Source organism: Chlamydotis macqueenii, chromosome 3 (genome assembly GCF_036417535.1).
Source record: "Chlamydotis macqueenii isolate bChlMac1 chromosome 3, bChlMac1.mat, whole genome shotgun sequence".
In the NCBI taxonomy this organism is placed as follows: domain Eukaryota; kingdom Metazoa; phylum Chordata; class Aves; order Otidiformes; family Otididae; genus Chlamydotis; species Chlamydotis macqueenii.
In genome coordinates, this window is record NC_141558.1 from 111759895 (window position 1) to 111783387 (window position 23493).

Consider the following 23493-nt stretch of genomic DNA (forward strand, 5'->3'; position numbering starts at 1 on the left):
GTACATGGCTGAAGTGTTAGTGGACAGTATGGTGAGACTGTCTTAAAATCTCTCCTGTATCTGAAGTAGTGCATGAAAGGTCCAAGTATAGCAAAATGTGATCTTCACATACTATTTGGAATGTCTTGAAGAGGTGAGGAGAAGAATAACATGTTTTCGGTTGTTTTTTTTTTTTTTTTTTTTTTCCCCCTAGGCCTGGAAATCCCAAATCTACAAAACCAAATAAAACAAACCATTCCCCCCGCTGCTTTACACCGTCTCTTGGTGAATTGTTGCTCCATCTGGTGAGAGTAAAAGCCTTATCTGGGACCTTGCTGCAAGCTCTCATCTCTTTGGGAACCACTCTTGGCCAAAAAAAAAAGAAAAGAACAAGAAGTTCTTTCATGTGAAAAAGACAGGACACTTGTGACCTTGCTAACTCTTCGTATTCCCTGGGTAGCAGAAATACTTAAATGGTGACAACTGTGAAGACAGGAGTGATTCTTTTTCTCTTCAAGGGCATGACACAGTGAAGCGCATCACCAATCAAGTAAGAGCAGAGGCACTTAGTAGACACTCAGACCACGTTATACTCTGTAAAGTAGTATTCATTATTCTGGATGTAGTAGAACCAGAGGACAGGAGTCTACAAAAGAAGTGAAGCTTGGCAAAGATGGCCTGTGGATTTAATCTAAACTTCCTTAAGGAATTGGAACGAGAGGCTGTTCTGGAAGTCCTGTACCGTGACGAGATGGTGAGAAAAACAGAGGAGGAAAGAATAAGGTATCTGCTGTTCCCCTATTCCTGTATTTCTGTTTGGGGTGGGGTTTTTTTGGTTTGTTTTTTTTTTTTTTGGGGGGGGGGTGGGGGATTTGGTTTTCTTGTGTGTGTGTGTGGTTTGTTGTTTTTTTTTCCTCAGAATTACTCTTCTTCCTCTTTACTGTCCTTCCAAATGTGTTCCTTTTTTTTTTTTTAACTTCTTGTTACCTAATGCCTTTTTATTCTTTGGGAAAACTAAGTTATCCAGAGCCTCTTGGATTTCCTATTACTATTGACTACAGTAAAGATGAGTAAGTACTGTGCAGTGAATAATCTACTTGGTGAATTTTACTTCTAGCCTTCCTACAGTTCCGTTGCTGCCTGTATTTTTCCTGTGAAGGTTTTATGGCATTCTTGTCATGTTGCTATGTATGCCTATGTAGTTCTGGTAACACAGAACACATTCAGATCTTTGGCTGGCTTATTTAACTTACATTGTGCCAAAACTGGAGTTAAGAATTGTTGGATACCTGCTCGTTGTGCTGTATCCGTCACTGTCCGCTTTCACATCCAACAGGTAAGAAGTGCACCACACTGTCTGGGAGGTTGTTGCTAGTGTCAGTAGGTGTCATTGGTTAGGAAAAAGACTCCATTTAATTATTTCACACTATGCAAGTATCTCAGTTGTGAAGGATAAGGGATAATCCTCCAGCATTTTATTTGCTTTATATCAGGGCTAGAGCAAGGATTTCCTTGCAGCTTGCACCCTGTTTGGCCACATGTACCTGTTAGTGGAACACTGGCACAGGTTGCCCAGAGAGGTGGTGGATGCCCCATCCCTGGAAACATTCAAGGCCAGACTGGACGGGACTCTGAGCAACCTGATGTGGTTGGAGATGTCCCTGCTCCTTGCAGGGGGGTTGGACTGGATGACCTTTGAAGGTCCCTTCCCACCCTAACTGTTCTATGACTCTGTGACTTGCATATCCCATGTAAAACAGGATATTTGTGTTGTTAAGTTAGAAATTTTTAGTTCTTAAATGTAGAAACATAGACTTTGTTTACAGTAAACATTTATGTAAATATTACTGGACATATTAAATTATTGTGAAAATTAAGTAAAGGCTTGTAAAAAAAGTCAAATTGGTTAAAAAAATCCCCAACAACTGTTTGCTGTAGCTAACAAAAACATCTTGATTATTGGTACGTGTAATGGAAGCAAAGTTAATGAAAGGGAGAGATTTTGTAATTTTGGTCTAATCTGGTTTTTATTTAACTTTAGATGATGCGTTTGTTATTATTATTTTTATTTGATAGATTATTTGATTCTTAGATAAATATGATCAGAACCCATCATCAAATGAAAGGGAGCGCCATTTAGTCTCATTTTTAAAATGTGACTACATACTTACTTGCACACACAGTTTTGGTGCCCTGCCCTGGGTGTGCGTAACTGACATAAACGGAACCCCATTTATACTGGACAATTACACTGTTTGTGCGCGCAGTTGTGGTTGCATCGGCGTGCAAAAATGCTGCATGTAGAAACCTTCAGCCAGTGCTCAGCTGAGGTCAAGCTTGAGGGCGTATCTCCCACTAGTAATGATATTGCACAAGCAGCGTATTAGCTTGTGACTCACATGGGGGTTTTGGTCTATTTCATTTTTTTTTAATTTTATTTATTTATTTAAATCTGAAAATTAGGAAACTGAAACTGCAGTTGCAGCAGCTCCGGTGGCAAGGGGCGAGAAATGCAAGCCATGAATACCAGGAGAGATCTTGCGCTCGTTGTCAGAAATCGCTTGGGTTATTGATGAACAGAGGTGCAGTATGCACCGGCTGCAGTCATCGAGTGTGCTCTGAATGCCGTGTCTGCCTGAATCCCTGCCTGTGGAAATGCACCGTTTGTTATGCTCACGGGTAAGAAATTTTACTGGTTTGGATAACTGCTGGTTTACACTGGTTATCCAGTGGATGCACATTGGTTTTGTGGATATCTGTTGCTTTAAACAATTAATGAAACAAAGCCTCTGGGGGAATGAAAACATGGGAAGATGTTCTAGTAGCAATGAAATGAATGGGAATTTTGCATTATACTTCATGTAGTCAGGATTTCCCTTCCTGTATTTAGCCAAATGGATCCTCAGTGTAGTGTGACAAAGATGATAACGACAAAGTATGGGAACAGTCGTTAGTTTCTGAACTGTAGATAGAACTCCTTCCCCTGACTCAATACTGAACCTGTGCCTCATAACAAGTTACTGAAGGTGCTGTGTTTTGGTGTCATATAGCCAATTTCTTGACAGTTTCCTATTAATGATTTTTTTGCCTCATACTACAGCAATGAGGACCTTGGACTGATGAATAATTTGAAGTCATGTTTTGTATAAATTTAAAAAGCAAAAAGCATTAATAACATCATCAAGAATTGTTTAAGTGTGGTCAGAAATCCAAATTTGTTTACTTTGAATTAGTTGTTTTTTCTTTTATTATGTCACCTTGGTTTTGTTTTCCAGGAAAGAGTCTTTCTTTTACTGTATTGGTACAATTTTTATATCAAAATACTCCATCATAGTCCATTCTATTAATCAGAATCTTTCTAAACCAAATGGTTTAGCTATATTTACACCTTTGAACAATAGTATTATGTAGGCAAAGAAAGATAGTTTTGGAAATGAATCAACATCTTTGCTGGATGATATATATCCCTGTATGAAGGGTGAGGATTTGGATGAGATTTTACTTTATGCCAGCACAAGATTAATGCACTATTTCACTCCCTCTTAAGATGCCAAAATGATATTTCAGTAATGCCTGGACATTATTGTAAGGCAAAGTATTGATCTTAAGCTAAATAAATTTCTACTACTGGTCTGAAGTAACTTTCTACAGTTTGGAAGAGGCTATAAACTCTCACTAAGATGTTCTCTGAATCCTCAGTTTATTTTGCAATTTATACATAAAATAGGCATACTGGCTTCATCTATATTTGATATAAAGCAGTTCCTAGATTTTGGTGCATGTATTTAACTATCTGTGCTTCACACTATACGCACTAAAAGGAAAGGTCAAAAAGTTAACTTTCCATATCCTCTAAATACCTCCCTTCACTTCCTCTTTTTTTTTAAATTGGTTTCCAGTTGTTTGGTGGCCACAGTGGAAATCCCCTATAGAGAGGAGCTAGTTAAGCTGCCTTGTATAGTGCTACACACCCTTAATTATTTCTTAAGCTTATCCAGATATTTAGTGGTACAACCAGGAAAGCATTATTTAAGTGAATTAAAAGACATTTTTACTTTTCCTTGAGGAAATTACTTTTTTCTTTTTTGTCTTGCTAATATAAAGGAATTATTCAGCTATCATTTAAATTCTCTTTATAGCAAAGGGACAGCACATTTGATCTTGTTTAGCTGCAATGCAATGCAAAGTCCATTAAAATCGATCAGACTTCTTCCGTTGCCTTCAGTGAGCTTTATGTCAAGGCTGCAAATCTCAAGAAAGGTACGGAGTGCAGCAGTGTGGTAAATGCTACTCAAAGCCTTTTGTTTACCCTGGTAAGAGAAAAATAGGATGACTAAGAAATGTAACAGCTGATTTTTCAAGTCCTGAGCAATCATAATTTTGAGTCTTGGTTACTACTAGAGTATTTTTTCCTGAACAAAACATTATCAGCAACAGCACTACTGAGCTTCTCTCCTAGACATTAGGGTCATGTTTGTAATGAACACACTTAAACACCTCAGTGGAGGAGCATGTGGAGATAAGAAACTTTAAAAGCCTTGTGGACTGACAAAGTTTGTATATTTCACCTGGAAGAGGTATCTATTATGAGAATGGAATGGGTATAGTGTGTTACTTTTAAAGGAATCCTGTCTTTTAGGAGTCTAGAAAGACATTTGCTTTGATGGAGATCAGTCTGTTTTACCTGACAAGAATGAGTCTTTATCAGCTTCATTGTCACACTTTCACAGTATTGATCATAGTTTAGCTTAATACACTTTTTAGCCAAGAAAAAAACAATCCTAAAAACCAAAAAAACCCAAAGCATATATTTCCAGGTCCATTTTTATCCTGTGAGTGGACTAATTATCACGTTAGCCTGTGTGGAACTGGAGATTAAACTCTGGGAAGATAACCATGGAAGAACATAAAGGGAAGGCTGGAGATGAAAATCGAGGCACTACCAATGCAGAGCCCTTGAAGATCCTGTGCAGCCAGAGATTTCAGACATTTATTAGTTCATAGATCTCCATCCAAAGTAAATAAGTATCCTGTCTCAAAGTTATTTGAAGCTGATTTTCAGACTCGTGTGTTCAGTTATGCACAAGGATCTATGGTTAGGCATGAAAATAAACAGTACGATCTACACAGGTAGTGATTTTTTTTTTTTAATATTCTCCATTGCTACTTACAAAAGTATATTTTAAACACCTAAAATGCCTTAAAATCAAGCCACAGAAAGAACAAATGATATCCTAGTTATAGTTTGTGTGTTTTAACATAGTGTAAAGTGAGGTGTGAAATGGCAGAGCAAGGGATTTTGTTGCCTGTCATTTGGTGGATATCGCTATATTGTGTTTGGAGATTTTTCCTTTCTTAAGGAGGCAAGCACTACAGGAATTTACTGTCTGTATGTTGTTACCAATTTCAAGCAATTTTCACAGAGGGAGTGAAGATAATAAAGATATTAATTTCCTAGAAGGAAAATGAAGTACTGGGTAGAGAAGAAAGTTTAGTGGTGCCTGTACTGAGGAAATTTTTGCAGTGGAACTTCATCCTATAATAAGCATTGGAAAATCCACAAGGAACAGAGATATTCTATATGCCCTAAAAATTAGTAAGACATTTAGATGAAAATTTGGAGCCTGAAGATTCCAGAGAATCCTCAGTTAAAATTCTTTTTGTCTCTTTAATAATAGATGAGTTAAAATCGCAGACTTCATCTAACTCAGTTGGAGGCAACAAAATGCGAGACCCAAATCTGCTCTAGACAGAGCTGTTTAGTATGATAAAATTTTATCCTTGTTAATCATTACTCTTCTGATCCTGTTATCCTGGTGCCTATGTGTGACATTGAGGTAATTGATGTTAGTCTCCACAAAATGGAGAGAGAGAGGCCATGAAGCCATCACACTATAAAGGTTGTGGAGCTCAGTGCTCCCTGGTAGCCACCCCAAGTTCTGCTTGGGAGCGTATCCTCTTTTGTTGTCTTTCTCTTCCCCTCGGACTTGGGCTGCAGCTGTAAACAGTCAGCACAAGTGCCTGGGCTGAGTTGCAAGTTGGTTGTATAGACTGGAGTGGACCCCTGGCTTCAAAGCAATGCCTGGAGCAGTATGTATTGCTTTTCATGGGCAGTCCTACGTAACAAAAAGAAAAAAAAAATGCAGAGGAGGAATCCTTTGTTTGCAGGCTCACAGCAAAATCAGTCAATGGAGTGAGCAGTCATGAAAACGTAGTTTTATGGTAGGGATAGGGAGGATTGTTGGATTGTTAAATGGTAATCAAATGCTTGAAAAAAAATGCACTTTGGAAAATGTTGCTTCAGATGTCTCTTGCTTGTTTTTCAGAGAAGTGAAAGTAAAGGCTGGTGAATGGTTCTTTGAGGAGCGAGCAAAGAAATACCCAGGTGAAGGTAATCTCTGGAACAGACCATAAACTGCTGTGTAATGTGTAGTCCTCATCTAAGTGAACCAGAGAATGGAGTCTGACACTGTATTTAATTTTTCTTCCACTTGGGGAGAGATTTGTCAGGAATTACCATGCAGTGCATCTGTCTGTGCCATAAATGAAACAGGAACACAAACTAGCAGAATGCATTTAAAAGTATAATTTACTTTATATGACTAATAAGAATGAAGAAAATTGCTGACCATATCAGTTTGAGTTAATGAGCTTGTAAGACTTCTGAGAAATACAATGATGTGAAGTAAATACAGAAATGTTAAAATACATGTGCAGGAAGGAAGTTATCTTGCATCCATTGTTTGTCAGTTAAAACTTCAATTGTTTTCACTGAGAAAGTTCTAAACCTCAAACAAATGACAGAATGGAATAAAGAAAAACATCTCTAGCTATAAATCAACAGAGAGCTAAACACTTACTATTTCTTTACTTTCAGACAGCTGTGCCATTGCCTTGTGTTCAGTCTTTTCAGCACAATTAGAAATGCAAAGCCCTCGAAGAGATTTTAGAGTATGTGGATGGATTGATCTATAGGGAATGTGTTTTGCCAGGCAAGAGGCTGTTAGTCTTCATTTTCATCTACAATGACTAATGAGGTGGAGAGGATTTCCTTCCTCTTTCATTTGAAGCACCGCTTTAGATAGGCAACTATTTCACTTTGTGCCTGACTGTAGCTAAATTTTACAGTTTCACTTTCAGCGTCTGCATCACATCTAGATTTAAGAGTAGCTGGTAAAAGGGAAGTTACTGGGCCTTAAATATCTCTTGAGAAACTTGAGTAGGAAGTTATAAATGAAGAGCATAATTGGCCAAATTTGGGGTAGTTGGTGTTCAGGAAAGAGAGCAGGTAGCATATTAAGGAACTGAATTATAGTTCCTGCTAAAACAATTCATTTAAAAGTTGAAAGATTTCCCTGAATTCCATTCTAGCTAACATGATTTCTGATTTTAAAGTATTAGTTGACTGATCTTTTAAAGTACAGTTGGGTCCCGTAACCATTGAATAGTTTTCCCTTATATTCTTTTCAGCGAGTCTGAAGTGGCTAATTTTAGCAACCTCTCTCATTTTTTGGAAAATGCTATGTTTTCCTCAGACACTGAAACTGATATTGCAAGGTACTGACTGTCCCTCTTTCAAGTAAAACAAATGAGTTCTCACCTTGTGTTACCAAAGCTTTGTGGGCGCTTGAAGGGTTTTGCTTAGTTAGTCTAAAAGTAGTACTGTTGAAGTCAAAGATCTAAGGACATACAGAAGATAAGCCTGCAAGGAGAAGTATGTTCTGTTTAGTGCCTTTGATTAGATCAACTGATATAATTAAAGGGGTTAAAAAATGGCAAACTGAAACGCAGCAGTCGTCGTAGTTATGTATCCTTCAAGCCTGGAGAGACAGTGCCCTCTTTTGGGTTGAAAACAGAACGCAAGTGAAGTATTCACTGGAAAATAAGTTTGACTGAAAAAATACATGTTACAGTGAAGTTTTCTCATATTGCAGAGTGGAAAAAAAAAATAATCAGTATGCCTTTTCTTAATTTTGTGTAGCCTCTACCTAAAGAATAAAAACCACATTTTCTTAGAAGTGGCAGACTGCCTTTACTGACTAATAAATTAAAAATCTAAGAAATCAAGATACTAAATATTAGTTATTAATAACAGAGCATTAAGTCTGGAGTTTTGATTCAAGTTTGTAACATCAATAAATTGATTGTTTCTACCACCACCAAGGTCTAGTACTTTTATGTAAGTAATATGTTATAATTAATGGCATCTTCAGCAAAGCATGGATCACATGCTGCTTTCTGCATTAGGAACGATTAGTGGTTCAAGCCACTCCAGATACTTTCAGTTGGCCATTTGTGACTGCATTTAGCCCTTCTTCCTGTTGGTGATCGCTCAGGAGCAAACTACGTTTTTATGAGTCCTCATTGTTCGTGCCTGCTGGGGTGCTTGCTCCTTGGTGCATCATGTGGCTGCTCACCTGAGGAGCATGACATGGTTGCAATTTCCCCATAGGGATGAGTTTTGCTCGTATTTGTGAGCTAGTAATACGTTTTCATGGTTGTCCAGGTCTCTAGTAGGAAAAGGGAAAATAATTTTTTTATAAGATGCAAGAGATGACCGTGTGCCTACTCTTGTACACATTTTCAAGCTTTCCATAGTGTTTCAGTTTTACAGCTGAAGTGAAGCATGAGCTTCTGTAAATACAGGCCAGTTCCTGGGAGGCACTGATTTTAAGAGGTGTTATACAGGTGTTAGTAGCTGCTGTGGTTGCTAAGTGACCTTTGAGTGTTTTGTTTGTTGTTTTTTTTCTCCTTCACAGACAGACATGAAACAGTTGGTGCAAAGCTCTTGAAATCTTATCAGAAACTGAGGTAAGACTTATAAAAGGACAGATGGTCCTAGAACACTGAGAGTTTGTATAGGGAATATGTTGTGTGTTCTAAACTAGTCAGCAGTTTGGTTGTTTTTTTTTTAATTATGAAAACCAAATTTCAATAGTTTTGGAGTACAAATTTTAAAAGCATAGAAAAATTGCCACTTTTATATCTCAGTAATCCACAAAAAGGATCTCAAGTACAAAATAGAGTACTATGTTTAGAGTAATAGTTTCTTATTTACTTGCAATGAAGGGACATGCATTATTTTTGTTGTATCTGCTTATGTTTTCTGCGTAGCTGTTTACATTATTATCTTTTAAATTTACACATTACATTTAAATTATCAGAGAAGAAAAGTTATTTGCTAGCTATAATAGCAATAGCATTGTTATTTGCTCAGTGGGCAATATTGCTGATCTGATAGCTTTAGAATAAATAGTAGACAGGAAGCTCTGCGTTCAGTAAGACATGTCCACGTACCAAACTTAAACCAAGTAAAAAATCCAGTTTACACTGAATAAATACTTTGACTTGAGGTCTAAGCGTGACCATACTTAGGTTATTACCAGTGATATACAATGAAATAACACTCTACTTAAACTATATTATATAAAACCCCCTCTTCCTTCAAAAAAAAACAGTAAGATACAAAGAAATGGTGTAAATTTTATGATAATTACTTGGCAAGGCTTAGCTGCATAAAACAGAAACTTATATTCAGCTAGATATAATCCTAACCAGGGCTGCGTAATGACTTGCTTTTAACTACATCTAGTAAAAGAAAGAGAATAACAAAGGAAGTTCACCAACTGCCTTTAGAGTCCGCGATTGTGCCATGATAAACAGGATCCGTCAGATTTCGCCCCCCCCCCCTCCACCCCCCCCGACCATGGTGAAATGGCTGGAATGCTGTAAAGGGGCTCTAACAGCTCTGGGTCCAGGCAGGGAAGGATCCTTTTAGTATTGCAGATAAAGATGACTGTTTTCTGAAAACATCTCTGAAACAGAGATGGGAGAGTGTTACACAGGAATTGTGTTTTAACACTCAGGATGCAGATTGTAATACTGCCAGCCATTTAGGAGTCTAGGAAACTTGTCCTAAATTAGGTCTTCCTGATTATTTTAAGTTAATAATTCTGCCTTGAGCAGCCCAAGATTGGGAAAACAGAAAGATACTCCTAATTCTTACAAAGACACAATAAGCCTGCACTGCAGCTCTTAAAGACACAGGATCTCAACCCAGACGTTTAGAGTGCAGGAAAGGCAGATAATGAAAATACTGTACATTAATGTGGTTTATTTATCCATCTATTAGCGTAATATATTAATTGTTGCACTGTTTATTGTCTCCTAAATTTCTAGTAAAATTTCTGTTGTACCTCCAACACCACCTCCTTTCACAGAATCCACAGCAGGAAGCAACACGACGGTAAATGTACGTATCTGCAGAATATATGTATACATGCACCTCTTAGGGTGTATTGATATGAAAAGACCAGAGCCACAGAAATGCAGTGAATAGCAACTGCTGTAGCATCATGTTGCAATATAAATGCTGCCTTTGTTGCTTTGTCGTTTTTTTTATGCTGTATTGGTAGTAGGAGAGAGAGGTCAGAGACGGTCATGTTTTCAGTTAGTTTTCAGTTTTTGAGGGAAGCAATTAAATGCTCTGCTTGGCACTAGAAAACTGCACCTGGTTTTTGGAGCCCTGGTACAGGAAGACTGGACCTCCTGAGCTCCCCTCCATGATCCTATGATCCTGTGTTATTCAATAGTTATAATGCGATCATTCCACGTGTTACTTTCATTACTGAATGAAAAACAATAAATTTGATGATAGTTGCCTTTGTGTTACAGTTTCTAGTGGACAAAACAGTAGAACATGGCTCAGAACTCATCAAAATTGCACTAAATTACTATTTCAGTTCATTTTGGACTGGGTCCTCAGGCTCTGAGGAAGCCCACTGCAATTCTGTAAATACTCTACTGTGTGCTTACCTGGAGTTTGATGAAAACTCTTTGATTTGGAGCCACAGGAGCATTTGTAATAGATAGGACTTTCCTACTTGAAGCGTTAAATAATTACAACAAATCAGTGATGTGATTAGTAGTATTTATGAAATTGCTATGTGGTCTTCCTACAAGGAGTTCCACTTATATATCAAAGAGTATGGAACTGAGAAGATTATTTTCCATCTTCATACATTAGTGAGACAGTTTTCAACCATGTCAACGTATGTCCTCAGATGTATTTATCTACAGAAGGGAGCAAAGGGCTGCAGCCTTACTATCTGATTGTTGTGGTCTATAGATATGCGATCATGAAAACTTTAAAACAGCAAATATTTTGTTTTCTTACACTTGACATCTTCTATTTGCAGGAACTCAGACAGTCTAAAAGTTTTAATAAATCTGTGGAAAACCTGTTTTTGTCTCTCACAACACATATAAAAAGTAAGTAGCTTTCACTACTTTGTCATTCTAGAGTAACGTAGTCAAATGTTTCAGTTTTTTTCCCAAGTTGTTGGCCAAAAAAAAATAGTTATTAAAAAGGTATTGAGTAATGGCTGAAATAGCTGATGCCAAGAGTGAGCCAATCTGAAAAATAATACGTTAATCTAATTCTCCTTCAATATTCTATTAGTTGTTTAACAAGCTGATGATACCAACCCAGAGTGCCTTTCTTGTAAAGATGTGAAAAGACTATATAATGTCATTTTAAAGTTTGCTGGGTGTTCAGAGGCAGTATATATAACTCACATTAGCACAGAGTAATAACCGCTTTCTACTGTAGTGATGTTTGTGTTACCCAACTGAACAGCGACTGACCCCGTCAGAATCTATGATGTAACAGAAGTAGCGTTTAATATTTTCATTCACGGGCAGTTCTCAAGACTACTTCCCCGCTCTTTCTCAGTCTATATAGTTGTGTGGTTTTTTTGGTTTGTGGTTTTTTTTTTTTTGTTTTTTTTTTGTTTGTTTTTAGTGCATGCTTCTAAGAGCCAGCCACTCCTAACAACTCTTCTTTCATTCTGATGCTTTTGGTTCCTTCCGTTCACTTACTGTGCCTGCTGTTCTTTGGGGTGCAGACTGTGTGTGCACCGCTAAGGCTAACTACACTGAGGGCAGCCAGCCTTTGTGAAGATCAAATTAAAGGCATCAGTGACCAGAGGAAAACAACTTCTGAGCCCTATGAAGATTAGAGGCTTGCAGATTTGCATGTTTTTGAATGAACTGTAGTGTTTTCTTACTAGCTTCATTTTAGACAACTCCAAATGTGAGATTAGACCTGAATAAATTTGGCTTTAGTGCCTTTCTGCCTTTCCCTGTAACTCTTACCTTAGTTCTTGTTTGGTCTTTCCTCTAACTTCTTCCACCCATCCTAAGGCCTGTCCTCCCTTAACCACAAAGACACAAATTAAATTTGTGTAAACACACGTTAAAGCTACGCAGAGACACAATGGCTGTCTCTCCTGAACAGAAATGTAGTGTAGGGTGGCACAGGATACCTTGCTACTGGAAGCAGGTAGCTGAGGCAGCACGGAATTGGATGCAAAGTAGTTTATGCTGCTTTCTGTTAGTTTGAAACCTGGTCATATCCCACGTTTACTGATAAAGACTGTCAGGACTGCAGGAAGCTAATGTAATAGTTCACTGCTACCGAAAGGAGGGTCCTACTCCCCCCATGTCTGTCTGCTCTCTGTTTCTGGCCTTATGCTGCCATCATTCAACTTGAATTAGCATCGGTGTTTCTGGACCCCTCTGGCAACTGGTTCGATTAATTAAAACAGCAGAACATTAATCCGGGCAAAACACATAGGTACTTTTCTGCTGGTTTACTGAGTTAAATAGGTAGGGTGCGTATGTTGGAGCCAGCACAAGTGTTGGTCTGCGTGGCCAGTAGCTGGGGAGCGAGGAGGGAAAAGGAGTGGTTGCAGAGTGGGTTGGCAGCAAGTTGTTAGATCCATTCAGCTGTATGGGAAACTCCACTCATGTGCTATCATCCTCACCTCTTAATTTTTTAGAAAATAACAGGCTGTTGCAATCACTGAAGTCAATAATTAAAAATTATAGGAGGCCTTGTATAGAGAAAGACTTGGGCTTCTTGACTTAAGAAAACAGCTCTTTCAGACAATGCAGCCCCTTAATAAAACCTGGTACTGTCTTAATAAACGCTTTCGGTCACGAGTGTCTAAAGTTAGTACTCTATCTTATCTAGATAAAAATGTTCTGGTTTGCAGAGGTATTTACTACACCCAGCTCTTATGTGTTGCAGTAAATAAACCTGGAGAACCTTGTTATGCCTCTGATTCTATTACTGGAGCCAGTGTGTGTGCACGTCTGAGAGCACTGGGAACAAAGGATTAGCACGTGCAGCACAATGTCGCTGTTGTACAGTCTGCTCTTTATGCTGTTACCTCCTGTTCCAGCGTGGTTTGGCAGCAATAGGAGAGTATAATCCAATGGTTGCCATTTGGTGAATGTAAAATGAGTTGCTGGTTGTAGTTTTATTTGTAGTGCAAAATCATCCTTGGCTCTAGAGATAGTGCCTGTCTTACTGACCATTTGGATAGAGAAGCCAAAGATATGGAAACTTAACAATCATTTTTTTCCCCTTCTCACAGTAAACTCTTCTGTAACCTGCTCATTTTAAGAGTGTGAGGCAAGCTTGTGTTTTTGCTTCTGCTGCTAGTCAAGCTACTCAGATTGTATCTACTCCATTAGCTCTCTCTCTCCAGTCTCTTTTATGATCTCTGATTTCACTGTGTATTTTAAAAACCCAGTCTCATTTACAGTCAGAGATGACTAAATTGAGCCTGCCTATGAATATGTCACGTGATGCCTTAATGGTGCACACAGAGTACAGTAAACATCTGAGGACTGATTACTGCTAAGAACAAAACTAACCCAAAGTGGCTTCAAAGAAATCACATTTAAGAGTGCCATTGTTTTTGAATACCATAATGACATATTGTCTGCTGTCGGAGGTTCCTCCACAGAGGCTCATGTTGTGAGATAGATAAATATTTGTTTCTTCTGTATAAATTAAACTTATGATAGCTATTTCATGTACCACTTAAAAGTTATTAATTCTTTATGAGAGACTATCTGGGATTTACAACAGTCTGCCGCTAAGCCTGCTAGTTTTCAACTTCAGAAATCACGGATGAGTGCTACCCTTCCCTTTAAGTGGAGTTCTGACTGTACCCTGAGGAATAAGAAGCAAAAAGTGATGCGCTACATGTCCAGTTGTCCTATAGATTTATTTGACAATGAACTAAATGTTACTGAAGTGCTAATTCACTAAGGTGCTTAATTATAGAGATAAGCTGATCCATATTAGTAATGTTATTAGAGTCAGAGGGCTACTCATGTTCTTAAAATTGTATGTGGTTTGGGACCAGGGTATGTAATCTCTCTCCTTTCATCCGTATTTTGACTAAACTTGTAAATATTTGTCAATATACTCTGCTTTCTAATTTCCATTGATCATGCTGCTTTATGTTGTTGTAATGATCGTGCTTTTAACTTGAACCAAACTCAACTGCTTAACAAATCAAGCTATACATAGGGACTTGCTACTTCTGCAAGGAAACTGTATTTAATAGCATACAACAATTCCTTGCAGCAGCTGTAATGGTAGGAAGCAAGGAGTATAACTTCCAGTTGAAACAGCAGGAAAGATTTAGGTAGGCAAAATATAATTATACAAAATGGAACAAGCACTTGCCTTCCCATCTGTTTCTTACTCTTAGGAGATCAATACTAAAATTGCAGGATGAAAGTTTGAAAGCTACAGAATTAGCCTATGAATCTACAGAATTGCTTGCAATGTTTGTTATAGTGGCTTCTCTCTTTATTTTCACTTCAGAAATCTCTAAGTCTCAGAATGATATGGCGGACAGATGTCTCCTAACCACAAATTATGGGCAGAACGTGGAAAGAAGGAAGCAGAGGAGGAGCCAGTCTGACACTGCCATCAACATTACAAGCAGGGTATCCATGTTATTATACACAGTCTCTAACAATAAGGGCTGATTCAGGAGCAGAATGTAAGAATTGTAAAATTCCACTGTGCAAGTCACTTTCATTATGCAAGCAAGGCTTAGCTGGTGTTCACTGACCGTGACCAGAACTGTGATTCTTCACAAGGTTTTTCACTGAGTCTGCACACTTGATCTCAGCTCAGAGCTGAAATGTTAAACAGATTTTACAAAGACCCTCACAGCTGGAGAGGAGTCATCATTTGCTCTCGGGTGCTCACAGACTTCTGTGAGGCTCTGTGTGATTGCTGGGCTGCAGGAAGGTGCTGTCTCTTGTCCTCCTCCTGCCTTTCTTGCTGCTGAACAGGACCAAGCTATGACCATCCTGATGCTTTCTGAGCACTTCTTTGATTTGGCAAGGAGAAAACATTGACTGCTGTTAGTTGTTGGGCAACTTCCCTTTTCTTTTGCTTTGGTTACAGTCTCTAGCTTTCAGTGTTTTCTTGAAGTTTGAGGAAAAATCCAATCATCTTTTTTTTTTCCACAGAGCTGAAGATGATGTCACATATCTGCTTTAAAGTTACACTGAGGATTTTGTTTTGTACGCTTTCACCTCTCAAGTGAATGAACTTTGTCTCTACTTAATTTTCCACATAGTGGGTACTTACTGAATTGCCTTGCTTGTCTGAATGAGGTGAAATGTGGTCTGCTAAGTGCCTGAATTAAATGCTGAGAAAAGCTTTTGCTTTAAACCAGACCTCATGGCAAATGTTACTCACAGCTCCCTCGATGCACACTTTTCACTTTCCTCTGAAGTGTTAGGTGTTGATAAATGGAAGAGACAGGATGTCAGACTTCATGGACTCGTGGTTTGATTTGGCCCAGCAAGGCCTCTGAACTCTGTGAAATTAGTTCTGGTATGTTCATATGCAATTATATTATATATAAAATTTGCAACACTTACTAACTACTTGAGTGCTGCTTTCACTGTGGCAAACCACATTTCAGTGTCACTTTATCTGTTCCACTGGCAGAGCACTGCTCTTAATGCATCGAAAAACATCAGAGTTGGAGATACTGTGAACTTTAACTTTGCTTCATTGTATGCTGATCACACACAGCCTGTCATGTTTGAAAGATGGATATGGATTCTTTGCCTTGGGAAATGTATTAGTAGGATATTCCACATTATTTGTGTGGGTCTTTAATTGCCCATTTAAAGATTTAGGACCTAGTTTATGTCCACCCTTTGCATTACAGATTTTGAAAGATAGATTTCAATGATGTTTGTGTGCCAGAGCTCCCTATTTCTATGAGTCAGGGAGCTTTTGTTTCATTCAAACCAGTTAGACTAGATTTAAGCTAGAATTTTAGTTTTGCTAGAAATACTGTTGATCTTTTTTTCTTGTGAATGTCGTCTTGTCATTTAGACTTTTTTAATATTGAAGGAAATTTTACTTGACTGTCCCTGCACTTACGTGATGGCTTTTGATATCTTTACTGTGATCTTAAAAAATATTTTTAATCCCTGTTAACAGCAGTACTATGTTATTCTTCTATTTATTTTTTTCTTTTCCATCTTTGTTTTCATCTACAATATGTAGATGTTTACATCTTTACTAGAACTATGACTTAAGTTTAGGGGCAGAAGCTGTTTTAAAGTACACTTGCAAAACAACTAATTACTCAAATTTGTAACAAAATGTAGATGTATAAATCTGTATAGATGTAGAAATCTTACTTGTTGTGATTTCCATCCCAGAAAGAACTTTATTTTTTGAGAATGAATTGAAACAATGTTGGTTTTTTTGTTTTTTGTTTTTTTGTCTCTAGAAAGTGTGCATTTTTCTCCTAGGAATGACTGGGAAGTAACAGCACTAACTAACTCTGCCATTTTGAATGTGCAGGGTACAAGACTAGGGCACCACTTCAGTCTCAAGGGCAAGATGTATTTAAGTTTTCCAAATGAGTGATATTCTCTGAGCTTGATTCCTTCAGATTAAAGTTGAAAGAGATCATATTTAACTCTAGTAATAGTGAAAAAAAAAATCCAGTGGCAAGAACTAGCAGCCAGTGTAAAATCTGGATTTAGGAAGTTAATTGAATAGTGTTTTCTAGGACCTCTGCCATCAGAATCTTTAAGTTCACTGAAGGAAGTGCAATTATACCTGCCTCACTGAGGGAACAGTCAGTCACGTGCAAGCTTTGGAAGCTGTTTGTGGTGTGTTGGTAGCTGCGGTTTCCCCCTTCTGTGACAGCAGACGCATGCTGCTGCAGAGGTTAGAGCTGGCCTAGGTGGGAGTCTTGTGTTTGTGACATGATGCTAACTACCTAGCACTGGTAGTTATGTTGCCTTGTCAATCACATATGTTCTGTTTAACACAATAGAGAAGTATTTCTGATCCAGGTAGAAGCTAAATTTCAGCCTGTAATAGGTTGTTCTGGTTAGCAGGTGAAATTGGTAGTGTTTCAGCTTTTTATAAAGCTGAAGGCTATTTCCCTGCTGAAAAATATGATGATTTGGTTTTGTTGGGTTTTTTTTTTTTTTGAGACTGTATTCTGAATGTATTTTCTGTCTGTTTCCTTCTTACAAGGGAACTTAATGAATTCTTGCATCTATTCTTAAGATAGGGGAGTTATTACACATAATTTCTGTGTGTTATAATAACAGCAGACTCATTTGGATTTTGCATCCTATTTTTTCAAAAGTAATCTTGATATGTTATCTCCTCTGTTGTCCTCACTCTTTAGTGCTTTCTGCTGATGGTGCAGGAGGGGTTTCCAGGTCTGCTAAATATATATATTTTTGTTTGTTTGTTTTATGTAAATAAGTCCCAATCCTTTTTGTTGATTCAGTCACACTATATTCTTTCTAGTCCTTCAGGTAACCCTGTTATACATTTTTTTTTTTTTAAAGAAATTGTTTTCTTAGATCCTAACCATGTAAAACTTCTTACCTCACTCTTCCTACCCATTGAACTGTGAACATACTGTGAACATAGATTGTATTATCCAGGGATAGTGGTGTGCCAGAAAAAGCAAAAATCTATTTTCAGCATATTTCTATATGTATTAGTCTCTTGGCACTTAATTCTATTAACTGTTGTTACTGGTAACAGAGGTGGCCAAAGGTAAATCTCAAGCAGTTTTGCTACTACATATCTTAATTTTCCACAATTTATCAGGGTTTTCGTGGAGAAAATGGAAAGGTGAATTGACTTAGCCAAAGCAAAGTTAAGAACACCTCAGAAATGTAAACTTCTATGATCAAAACTAAATAAGAACTTGTGAGTCTGTTTCTATTTTCGTGTTTCTTTCAACTTACATTCATTCCTGCATAGGTAGACATGGGCATGTGCCATAAATATTGCAAAATACTATTTTTAACTTCTTGGAGGCAAGACTATTTTGTTGTTGTTCCAAAATTACTGTTGTGTTAAAGGCTAATAAGGCCTTTTATTAGTATATTGCTACTTCTAGGATGTTATTAGTAGACTGTTGTTAGTGGTAGTGATCCTTAGATTAGATGGTGGTATGTTGATTTTAGAAAATCATTAATATAATGAATGTACTACTAGCTGGGATGAGAGAATTTTAAATCAACATCTAAATTAAGTTACTACACTGTCTTTGAAAGTGTGCAACCTGCATGGCATTGATTGGACTGAAGTGTAGTTATTTACTGAATTTTCTCCTGTATAACATTCCTGAATGAATCAGGGCATTTTTCTTAAATTTATTAAATTTCATTTCTTACAGATGAAAAGTACACCCAGTCTTCAACAGCTCATCACAGGGGCCCAAAATGACAGTGCCATTGTGACCAAAAGGAATTGCAAGGAGGAAGAAGACGTAACAACCAGTCCAACGAGTGATGCAGTTTTCTGTGATGGCAGAAAACATGTAAGTTAAAGGGTGAAGCACAACAGAGCAGATGCCTAATGGGAACAGATATAAAAACTAAGATCCTGTGCAAAATGTTGGTGCTCTTTGGATTATATGAGAAAACGAAGGAAGAACTTTACTTGAGTTTGTATCTGATGAAAGACTGTCTGCCTCTAGCATGGTCCTCATAGGAACACTGTGAACTTTTTGCAGCATAAGCCCAATCAAATGAGTAATGGATAATTGATAGATCAGCTTCCTCTGAATTTTGCAAATGCAACTAGCAGTCTTCCCATTTTATATTAGGGCTGGGATCATGAACATGGTTCTTTCTAACCTAGTAGCTAGCTTTTTTTCTCTTAAAACTTTAACGGAAAGGTTTTGTTATTCTGCAAGAACTGTGGTAATGGAAATGTCAGTGGAAATTCCAAGGTCAGAACGTCAGTGAGTGAAGAGGAAGCTGACAGTGACAGAAGCCAGGGGAGCAGTTCATAGGTTTAAGGGATGGCATTGAATCATTCTCTGATTGATGGCATTTTGAAAACTGCAAATGGGAGAGAAGAAAGCCAGTTATAAATGGATTCAACACGTGCTTTAAAGCCTCTGTGATTAACTGTGGAAGCTAATTTCTATATATTAGTGACGAGGTTAAGCAGGGTGAAGTATCCAAAGAATCCATGACTGCTGCTGTCAAGAAGGGAACTAGAATGACTTTTGGGGAGTCAAAATCAAACCAGCCTGCTCACTTTGCAAAGAAGTGAAAACACAGACAAGGACCTTGGCGCCCTCTCATAATTTACTGCACTGTGGACTCTGAGGTGTTAACCTGACAAATGGATAACAGTTTAGGATGGCATATGTAATTTTAATGACAACTATTTGAACGGGGCTATAGACAGCCCAGGCTTAAAAGTGAAATATTTTCTACTGCCTTATAAAGGGGAAGGTCAAGTTCCATTAAAATTCCCTTTATGGGTAAGTGTTGGATGCTGATGTTGGTCCATGAAAATGTGTCATCCAAAATGTCAGGTGGCATTGCTTCCAGGCATGCCAGCGGGAGTGCGATACATTGCTAGATCCCTGTTCACTGAACCAAAAGGATGAGTGATTTCTACATTGAATGGGTGTGACTCCTGATCAGGAGGGAGACCTATGTAGTGATTCAGTCCCAGTCAGAACACCTATCCAGCCTCTCAAAATAAATAAGAGATTTTACAGAATAAGCATTAGGGACTTTTGCAGAACTTTTTTTTAGGACATATGAGCTAAGACAAAAATCTATTTACATTCCTTTGTCACAAAAGATTTTGGTGGAAAATAAGCATTTTCTGGTCAGATGAAAAAAAATATGTCAGTGAATGAAAGAGCAGAGATGAACAAAGCTGCAAGGGAGATCAGTTACACTGATACGTGTCTCGTGGAGAGAGCAAGATTACATGCAACAAGCATCAGGTCGGAACAGTCCTAACACTTCTTGTGACTTCCTCAATAAACACTCTGACCCTTCTTTTGTCAAGTTTGTATGTTACTGAGAGCTTATAATATAGGGTAGATAGCTTCTTTAATTTAGCTTATCTAATTAAGCTGTTGGTGTGAATTTTAAAATGAATATTTGGCAAGCTGCACAAATGAAGAATCTGTATGGGAGAGAGATACGATCTTATAAACACCACTCTGCGCTCTTAGCTGCTGGGTTGTGCAATGCAGAGCTCCTTGGTTAACCAGTCCTGTGTGGGCTGGTGTTTATGTTCAGAGGGAGCAGTGATCTAACACAGATATCTTGGCAATCTAGGGCAATGTTGCTGTGAGATTAACCCCAACAACAATGATGTCTTTGTGACATATGCTATGTAAAAAGTTTCTAAGGCTCACCTTAAAGAATATAATTAAAAATGAATAGAGACCAAACTATTTTGATTGAGGTGGTAATTCGTTACAGTGAAGGCTAGATAGCACCATAAAGTTACATGTCTGTGCTGGGACACAAAGGATTATGATCTCTTCATTGTAGTTCAAGGCCTCTGTAAATGCTAGACACTAAGGTTGCTTATATATGTGGGTGAACAGCATCCAAACCTTTGCCCCATAGGCGACAGTAGATGAAAGGAGAACAAAGTGGCTGAGGCGAGCTAGGAAACACCTTCTTTATACACCAGCATACAACAACTGGATATCTTCATGTTTTAATCTTTCCTGAACAGTCTACTGCAGTACGCAGCATGTCATTTTTGTATAGAATTGGGGCATCTTGTAGAACGCTTACATGATAGAACCTAATGTCTCAGCAGTGTACCCTACTATGAGCTATGTATTAACAGCAATCTAGTTTGGTATTGTATATGTTCTTAGATTTCAGAGGTTTTTTCACTCTCTTCCTTTCAGACACTTATCCCATTTTCTCATGGGAAGCCACACAGCAGGCTTTTCAAAGACAGTTTCTGGATCTAGAAGTTACCTAACAAAGCATTTTCTTAGCCAAGAGAGCTTACTGAAGAGGAAAAGGCAAAGCAGTAGAATTGCAGTTACAGTCATAATTTTCAGGGCTATTATGGAACCAACAGAATGTTTTATACAGGTTACCTTAGATTTTCCTGATTTGCAGTAGCTCTGTAGTCATTTCACTAAAGATACTGACATTTGAGGGACATAAATGTTTTGTCCTATTTGATCTGAAGCTGCTTTTCCCAAACATTTTTCTTTCCTTAGGGGAGTTTGTATAGTCTCAACAGCACTTGCACTGAATCTGGCAATTTTGGCAAAGCTAATGTCACGGGAGAAATAGAATTTGCCGTAAGATACATCTTCAAAGCTTGCATCTTAGAAATTTGCATCAAGGGATGCAGGAACCTGGCTTACGGAGAAGAGAAAAAGAAAAAGTGTAACCCGTAAGTATTTTGTACAGAAGGAGCAAAAGATAAGGAAAATATTCTAGTTTTAAGATATTTAGGTATGTTGTGATTGAAATTGATTGATACATGATGGTATGCTGCATTAGCACTTTCAGAACATCCAACATGTATACCAGCCCTTTTACATGTACATGCTGCAAGACAAACAGGTTTCATACCAGCGTTTATTCTCTTCTGACCACTGTCTACTAGTAATTGTCTCTTTCCCTGCCTGTGAGCAAGCATTTGGCTATCTGTGTAGCTGATGAGTACCTTTGGATCTGGGGAACAGCTGTTCAAATTTTAGCTCCTTAATACATAAGTGGCAAAAACATGAGTTGTCCTGTTCCTAACTCATTTACAGACTCACTGCGGGTCACTGGGTGACTGCTATACTACTTCTGTTCTTCCATCTTCTCTAATAAGAATAGGAATTTCAGATACTGCAACACATTTTAAAAACTAAATCTGTTTAATAATTATGTATCATTGTAAGAGGAAGAAGTACCTACTTCTGTGGACAAAATATGCCCTAGAAATTTTTGGTTGGTTAGTTAAATCTTGGTGATTTTTCTGTTTACTACTAAATGATCCTCTGACTGTACAGCAACCATTCATACAAAATCACCAGGTAGAATACCAAATTACCTGTTCTTGTCCCTGCTGTCACACTGTGTTTGAGCACATTGGGATTGGGGAGCTGCAGTTCGCTTCACCCAAAAGGAGCATGGCTTTTGTGCATCTTGCAGGGCATGTTCACAAAGACGAGCTTGGTGATGAAAGGAGCCCGTGCAGCAGGGCAGTTTGGGAGCACTTTAGAAGTGGGTCAAGGTTCTTTAAGTCCCCTGGTAATTAAGGGAGGCAAACAGTTGCAGGAAGCCTGAAAGGCAATGTGGGAAGTGCTGTGCAGTGAACAGTATGTTCTTTATTAGTATATATTTATCTATTTCTGTTGGTTTCCAAGAGAGAAGAGAGACTTTTAAAACTGATGTTTAAAACCTGTTTGATTATTTAGCTTGTTGATTGTTTTGAAGTCTGGCTGGCTGCTTGTTAATTAGATTGATCTGGGGTGATAGAGCAAGAGGCTAAAACTTCTAGTACCTGAATATTTTAAAAGATAATTTTGCGTACACATAAGTTTGGAAAGAACAGAGAAGATGTGTCAAGTTCTGCACTGACAATATGAGATACAGCTGATTTTATTTACCCAGTAAGTTAATCAAGAGGCTGTTTTTAAATTGGTTTCAATAATAGTATCTGAAATACATGTACAGTTTAAAAATATTTAGTATTATGTTAACAATCACGCCTTTCCCTGGCAAGCTGTGAGCAAGCACTGTCTGTTGCTAATACTCTTTAGTTTTGGAGCCATAACACAAATACAGCCCACTGAACTCATGTGGAGGGGAATAGTTAAGTATTAATGTTCAAATGACCTACATGTGAGAAACTTTGGGTAGGAATCATTGGTGCTCCAGATCGGTCCAACTCAGCTTCCAGAAATTTTTTTTACTGGTTTTCCTTGAATCAATGTTAGAGCAATTTGGAGCACTTTAGACAATCTCCCACTTTTGCTCTGGTATTATAACAATTAGCATTTGTAAGAGTTATAAATTATTATGTATTATTTGTGTGATTATACGTTTTTTAACTACATGGTACTTGGGGTAAAGATGAGTATTTTTTTCTTCAAAAGCAAGCAGCAATGATCCTAACGTTGATTGAGTTTATTTTTTTTTCTTTTTTTTTTTTTTCCTTTGAGCACATAATATGCTATTTGTTTTAATCATAAAACTATCACTACAGCAGACAAGGTCGCTTCCTTTGTGGCTATTTTGTCAGAAGCCAAGAGTATGAAAACAAAAGATTCCTATTCAGATCTTAATCCTTTCCCAATTAGAATAGAATTGAAACACATTAGCTTATCCTTTGATTATACA

At 37.9% G+C, this 23493-nt stretch overlaps 1 protein-coding gene across 1 annotated transcript in view; it reads left to right on the forward strand.

The window, feature by feature from the left end:
- The first annotated feature begins 209 nt into the window (after positions 1-209).
- The window catches only part of SYTL3 (synaptotagmin like 3), a 31179-nt gene continuing 7895 nt past the window's right edge, over positions 210-23493 (forward strand). Inside the window, exons 1-9 of the mRNA XM_086743517.1 lie at positions 210-762; positions 2443-2658; positions 6306-6370; positions 8739-8790; positions 10159-10231; positions 11178-11250; positions 14669-14793; positions 18540-18683; positions 21372-21550. Of these exons, the coding sequence (XP_086599643.1) occupies positions 653-762; positions 2443-2658; positions 6306-6370; positions 8739-8790; positions 10159-10231; positions 11178-11250; positions 14669-14793; positions 18540-18683; positions 21372-21550 (1037 nt within the window). The 5' untranslated portion in view covers positions 210-652. The remainder of the gene's footprint in view (positions 763-2442; positions 2659-6305; positions 6371-8738; positions 8791-10158; positions 10232-11177; positions 11251-14668; positions 14794-18539; positions 18684-21371; positions 21551-23493) is intronic.